We start from the raw sequence: 6,746 nt of genomic DNA on the forward strand, positions 1-6,746 counted from the left end.
TATAGAAGAGGGCTAATATTTATATATAAAGTTTATGCATTGTAATTGCTGTGGTTGTCTTAATTAATCTTATAAAGGACGTATTAGTTATGCGATATCACAATACCAAAAATGATCCTTATATGCGAAACAACTTACGTCGTTCGTTAGAGATTATAGCTGGGAATGATTGGTGATACCATGACGTAACTCGCTTGTGAGAAACAGAAAGTTTTGCCCTTGATTTACGTCTTGGATTTTGTAACATGGTGAATGTGAAAGATTAGAGAGACTCTTGGTACAGAAGAATGGGATGGGTATGTTTAAGTATTAAATCCCATGGCAGAGATGTAGTACTGTTGTATGGAAGGTGATATGTTTGAAGGGGGCTGGATAACGCCGCATGCATTGCACGTGATAACTAACTATACATATCCCCTCATACATCTTTGACTTGCGACACTCTCGAAAATTTCTTCCTCAAAAATAAATTCGGAATTTGTCAGATGCCATCATGACTGACGCAACACTCCTCACCCATCCTCTTCCTCTCTTCTTTGCCAACATTCTCCTCGTCAATCTGACCGCAGTTTATACCACATCTCGCACGGCACGTCTTCTATCTTTTTCCCTGAGCGTATATCTCTGTTATATTGCACTATCAAACTGGAATGAACACATCAATACAACAGGCTGGGCAGGTCGCTTTCTAGCCAGTGGTTGTTTCACTATGCCCAATGTCATTTTCGATCGGTTCATTATTCGAAACTGGCAATATGGAAAAGACGACTTGGGACGCAAGAGCATCGGAAGGGATAATGAAGGTGAAGGAAAGAAACAAACAAAATCAGAATGGGGACAAGAGGTGGTTGGAAATACTAGATATATCGGCACTTCTCTGGAGGTTTCCAACGTTCCGCTTTTCAATACGGAGGATCCTATTCTTGGCCCGACGAGATGGAGATTCTGCTTACATCACGCTTCTATGATTGTCGCCTTGTATTTCTTGAATACGCTTGCTATCGATGGACAACTAAATGCGAGTCAGAAATGGATGGGTGATGAATATATTCCATGGTTTGGAACGATCTTTGGTAAAGGTATCCACCACTTACGAGACCAGATCATTACGAGAGTCACCGTCAGTCTTCTCTACTGGGTATCGCAGTTTTGTTATCTTCAGTTTTTCTTCTCGCTCGCTGCGTTGTTGGACGTTGGACTTGGCGGTGGGGAAGTGAGACAATGGAGACCTTTCTTTGGAGAAGCCAAACATGCTTATACGATTAGAGGACTCTGGGCGTAAGTACTGTTCAAGTTTCCTTTTTCTTTTGGGGAGTTATGGAACTGAGAAAACAAACTAATGTTCATGCAGCAAGTCCTGGCACCAAAACATTCAACTCAACATTAAAGGCCCTGCCGAATTTATCACCCACAGCATCCTCCAGATTCCTCGATCTACCCTCATCGCTCGCTATCTCAAGATTCTTTTGACATTTGCATTATCGGGCGCGACACATGTGGCTGCAGATTACGGAAGTGGGATCTCCCCAACACGATCCGGTGCAATGTCATTTTTCTGTGCACAAGCTCTTGGCATCATGATTGAAGATGCGGTTCAAGAGATCTGGAGACTTATGGGTGGAAAGAAGAATACTCTGTTGGGAAAGACAATTGGGTTTACTTGGGTATTGGCGTTTACGTGTTGGTCTAGTCCGGTCTGGGCTTACCCTTTTGCAAGGAGTATGCGGAGGGAGGATATGATTTTGACGTTTGGGGCCTTGCAACCTTTGCTGGTGGGGCTTAAATTCTGGTGATTAGTTGAGCTATTTGGTGTTATATACACCTGAGTCATAATTAGAGATGACGGCTATATTGGCCAATGAGGCATATAGTTCATCGCTTGCCATTCGGGTAATCATATGTTCATTGTCAATGACAATTAGAGAGATATTTAGAACTTCGCTCTTAGAACAATAACAATGTGAAGGATACTATCAGGTCTTTTAGATTGTTTCTCTACTTCTGTTTCTGCCATTCAGGTCACGGAAAGCATTGCGTCATAAGATATAGCTAGCCGTGGTCAAAACACAATTCCAATCATACAGTTAGCCCCAAAATGAGATCGGAGTAGTCATCAACACATGTCTGGTTATATGCACAAAGTAAATCTCAGCATCGTCTTGCTTTTCATGTTCTAGATGGATCCTATGTAATTAGTTGGAGAGAAAATGGACAGTTTAGCATACGTGTTAAAATTTGCTAGTATGCTTATGACGTTAGTCCTATTAAGTACTTGTTCGAACTTTGGACTGTATAAAGAAGACTCGAAGTTCGAGGCTCCAATGTATTAAGAATATAATTTTCTTGGCTTCAATCTTTTCTAGAGGCTGCAGTGTCTCCACCAGAGTTTTCACACACCCATAATATCTAAAATCTGCTCAGTAGATGGGACAATGCTCTCAAGATCTGGTATTAGTCAATATCTACTGCCGTTAGAAATAGTATATACTTTTATTAATAGTGATTTTCCTGGGCTTTGGAATCTTTTATCGCTGTTAAAGATTTCATTCATTTTCTCTATTCCCATTCCCACTCATTGATCTTGTTCACCAATTTCAATGGCGGCAATGATGAAAACTCACCGCCGAACTCATGTTCTAGAATTCTTATCTAGAAGAGGTAATCTTTAATGTGGTATGGTTCTTAGAATATCGGATATCTCCTCAACTGTGTCTGCCAATCTATGAGTCAAGCGTACAAATGATTCTATGAATCTCCACTTCAACATGTTTTCATAATAGTTTCTGTTAATTAGTATGTACTGCGAGGTGTAGGGTAGATTTGTCCTTTCGCATACGCAGTGGGCTGTAATTGATTTCAAGCCGAACATGTATCTGTCAAAAGTCTAGTTCGATGCTTCTAGCGATGGATGTTAAAGACCAGCGACTAGATTGATAGCTCCGTGAAAGCAATGTAGAGCCTACGAGCGAAAATTCAAGCCATCAATCAATTTTGAAATATAGTATGTCAGTATCATTCAGGGAGTTATCTATATCAAGGCTGGAAACTTAAAGAAATTGACAAATGGCGCTCATTTCTAAGTTTATTGCTGTTGAAAATCGTCTTGTTGTCTTTTGTAGTTTCACTACCCCTTGTCTAGTACTAAAAAGCCGCCCACCATTAAATTCCATCTCATACGCCAAGGGCCTTGTTGACATAACCACCAGAAAAGTTTGTTACTCCATTTGCTTCTTCGACGGCAGATCTAAGATCGCTAATGAGAACTTACTTACGAATCAACAACTCTTCTTATATCTGCACCTCTAAATCTTGATTTGATCTAACGAAGTGTGGATCACTGCAGACCGTAAATATTTACGTACAAAACTTCTTTACTTCTTCATCTTGAAATTTTCTGGGTATTTGAATGACTACAACCAAAGATCAAGGAACAATGATCTGGATCGAATATCATAGAGAAGTCTGAATGAAGAGCTCTAATTCGTTTCATTAAAAGCTTTACTTCTTTCCTAGATTTTGACTTATAGTAAAATCCTATTTTTACTGTCAAATTGTCTTCTCTTATTTCCTTGAGGTATGTATCTCCTGCTGTCAAAGCACATACAGGTAATTTTGTTCCATACGTGTTTATCCTTGGATTAATCATCGATTGATCGAGTGAGCCATCTTTCCAGACAAATTAGCTTACTATTTTCCGTAAACCTCACAAAAGCGCATGACAACTTTTCTCTTCTTTCGTTATCTAGAGAACTATAAGTTCAAACTCTCCACTAAAACAGAGCATTATACATACCCTCCGATCCTTTGTGCTCATCTTGATAAGGCTGTAAAGTCAAGAAAGATCAAACCAAGAGCAACACGTCATCTCAGAAGCAAGTATCTGTCTATTTTTCTCAAAACAGGTAAGGTGGAAAATAAATCATCAACTTAGTTCTATAAATTGATGGGAGCTTTGAGCCGAATTTGAAACAATTAAGATAAATTGGAGGAAAGCATGGCAGTTAAAAGGAATAAGTGAGATTATTTTTATAGAAAGAAGTTGAAACTTCCCAGGATGTGAATCAGGATTCTTCTCGGCTCAGCAACTCTATCTCTCTCATTCAGTCAAAGAATATGGCAATAGATGGATTTCTTCATTGTCGTCTTCTTCACTCATCATTGTTTATCGAGACTTGCAATTCATCTCCCTGTTTTTGTGACACTTATTACTGTTGCTGGGATATATCCACTATCATCCTAAGTCTGACTGCTTGAGGTTCTATTCCTCTTGGAAAACTCGAAAATCTGCAAACGTCTCGACACTAGCCACCGGCTTCAACTTCTGGCTGACGGCACTATTTAATCCATGAAAATTTCTATTTTTCTTGATTTACTCTACACATTACCGTTTATTGATACCTCCAAAGTCGTTCTTGTTTCAAGAAAATAACAACGGGAGAGTGGTCAGAATAACTGTGTCCATATTAAGAGACAATTCGGCGTAGCATTAAGTATACCACCAATCAGATTCAACATTCTCGACTGCAGGTTACGAAATTTCAAACATCAAATTTACAAAAAGGTATCCCATCTCCTGGCACGAATCTGCATACCTCCGGAACAAATTTGCTACAAACAGTCACAAGGTCTTGAATACTTATTATACTTAGGCTTGCACAATCTCACTACAAAGTACTTTAATAACTTTATTGTTGAATTTGGCATCAGCATGTATCATTTCGCTATTACTCTCCATGAAGTTTTGTTGCCAGTCTCTTTGATATTTATTGTCCTCGCCATTTCAAAAACCCAACAACAATAAGCCCTCCACGCCAAAATCTCAAGGTTTCCACAGTTCCATAACTCACCTTGAAACACCAGTTGATACATAAAAACCTTCTCCAATTCTCAAATAATCATCACCAAAATGAAATAAAGTATCCTTGCATTTTTCCGAATATTTCAACAATGAAAAATACTTGCGCTTAGCGAGCGCTGGTAAAGGGGCGGATTCCGGTAATGATAACACTACTCATATCCCATCTCTATCTATCTATCTATCTCTCTATATCGATATCAAAAACCACCACCAAAACCAAATAAATATCACCAGATTTTACAGTCACAAGCGCCAATCTTATATCACACATACATACGTATTTCAACATCTCTTCTCTTCTCAGATAGTATAGTGATGAATAGGTTCACCGTCTTCTAGCTTAGTATTAATCATCAAGAAAAACATCTTCTCTTAATTCCAGAGTCTTAATACTATCGATCGTCTTTATCATGCAAGCCTCTGTACGATATACCTAAAAGAGATAGTCACTAGAAATTGAAATCGAGATTTGCTCACAAACACAAGTCGATATATCATATCATATCATATTATATCACATCTTATCACTTACAACAACTTTTCCTCGCGAGCCCCTTCCCCTCCTCCTTCCCGCTAAACAAGTTAAGAAGAAGGGGGAGGGGGGGGGGGGGAAGATATCCCGCGATACATCCAACCACTCACAAAATCAAAATAATAACCAAAATACAATAGCGGTGTGAACGAAGTGAATGACTTCAATTCAATTACCACTGTAATATAGCTACTGTAGTAAAGCCCTAAGCGAATGCGAAAGAGACTAGCTCTTTCAGTTAGTCTTTATAAGACTTACTACTTTCAATACGTACCTAGCTAGCTCTCTAGACAGAACTCAATTATTAGACATACAGGACCTACGCAATTCGTGGGTGCTACGTCTTCCGTATCCTTCTCGTACCAACAATAGCCAACCACTCACTCACATACATACTCATCACTATCCAGCGAGCTTCAATACTAATAATAAACGAAAACAAGACAAACCAAAGGCTCATTCAACAACGAGCAATTCTTCTCGATCACTCGTTGGGGAGATGCGGATACCAAAGAGTACGATAATAGTATTTTTATTATTAATTATATTATTGGGATAGAGAGTATTAATAAGAGATATATAGATAGGTATAGAGGTAGGTTAAACATTCAAATAATAATAGCAACTGTGGATAGAAAAACTAGTAATAGCGATATCCAATTCAACATCTCCCTCTCCCTCTCCCTCCACTCTATACAAAAACAATCCGATTCCCTCAATTCTCTCTCTCTCTCTCCCTCTCTCTCCCTCTCTCTCCCTCTCTCTCCCTCTCTCTCAAAACCAGAACCACAATGAAGATTTCGCCCAGACCTATAAGTACTCCATCGATGAGAGGTAATAAATAATAAGCCTCCAAGAATCCCGATCCCGATCTCCATATCAAAACAAAAACCAAACCAAACCTTTACACCCCTCCCCTCCCCTCCCTCTCCCTCCCAATCCACAAGAACTTCTTCCTCTTCTTCCTCTCTTTCCCATCCATCCATCTAGCGACCGTTCCCCATAACAAAAACGTGCTATCCACGGAAAAATATACATATCAAATCGCGCACCACAACAGCACTAATAAGAATTCTCCTCTCTTCTCTTCCTCCCCTCCCCCCCTCTATCCCTCCCCCCCCAAAAATAAATAACCCAACTACCACTTCTAGATTTTCGATTCGAATCTCAAAACAAAACAAAATAGAAAGAACCAGCAGCACAAATCTACATTCACTACCCAGAGAGATACATTCCCATCACGAAAAGAAGTTGCAGACACACGTGCACATATCGCCTCTTCGGAATAAAATTTCCCCGACCGTCCCTCGTCCCTCCATGCCCAACCCAACACCAAGCCGATATCAAAGCCATCAC

General features: G+C 39.6%; 1 protein-coding gene across 1 annotated transcript; it reads left to right on the forward strand.

Annotated features, from left to right (window-relative positions):
• The first annotated feature begins 320 nt into the window (after nucleotides 1-320).
• On the forward strand, nucleotides 321-2,083 carry BCIN_09g06890 (hypothetical protein). The gene is made up of 2 exons (XM_024695331.1): nucleotides 321-1,278; nucleotides 1,352-2,083. The coding sequence occupies exons 1-2, from the start codon at nucleotides 494-496 to the stop codon at nucleotides 1,791-1,793; spliced, it is 1,227 nt and encodes a 408-aa protein (XP_024551125.1). The 5' UTR covers nucleotides 321-493; the 3' UTR covers nucleotides 1,794-2,083.
• Nucleotides 2,084-6,746: the final 4,663 nt, after the last annotated feature.

The sequence above is a fragment of the Botrytis cinerea genome, chromosome 9, assembly GCF_000143535.2.
Source record: "Botrytis cinerea B05.10 chromosome 9, complete sequence".
Lineage (NCBI taxonomy): Eukaryota > Fungi > Ascomycota > Leotiomycetes > Helotiales > Sclerotiniaceae > Botrytis > Botrytis cinerea.

Excerpts from the sequence above, each read along its gene's own strand:
- BCIN_09g06890 (XM_024695331.1), top strand. The coding sequence starts at position 494 with ATGACTGACGCAACACTCCTCACCCATCCTCTTCCTCTCTTCTTTGCC. Across the intron at positions 1,279-1,351 it reads ACGATTAGAGGACTCTGGGC|CAAGTCCTGGCACCAAAACA; the intron begins GTAAGTACTGTT and ends ATGTTCATGCAG.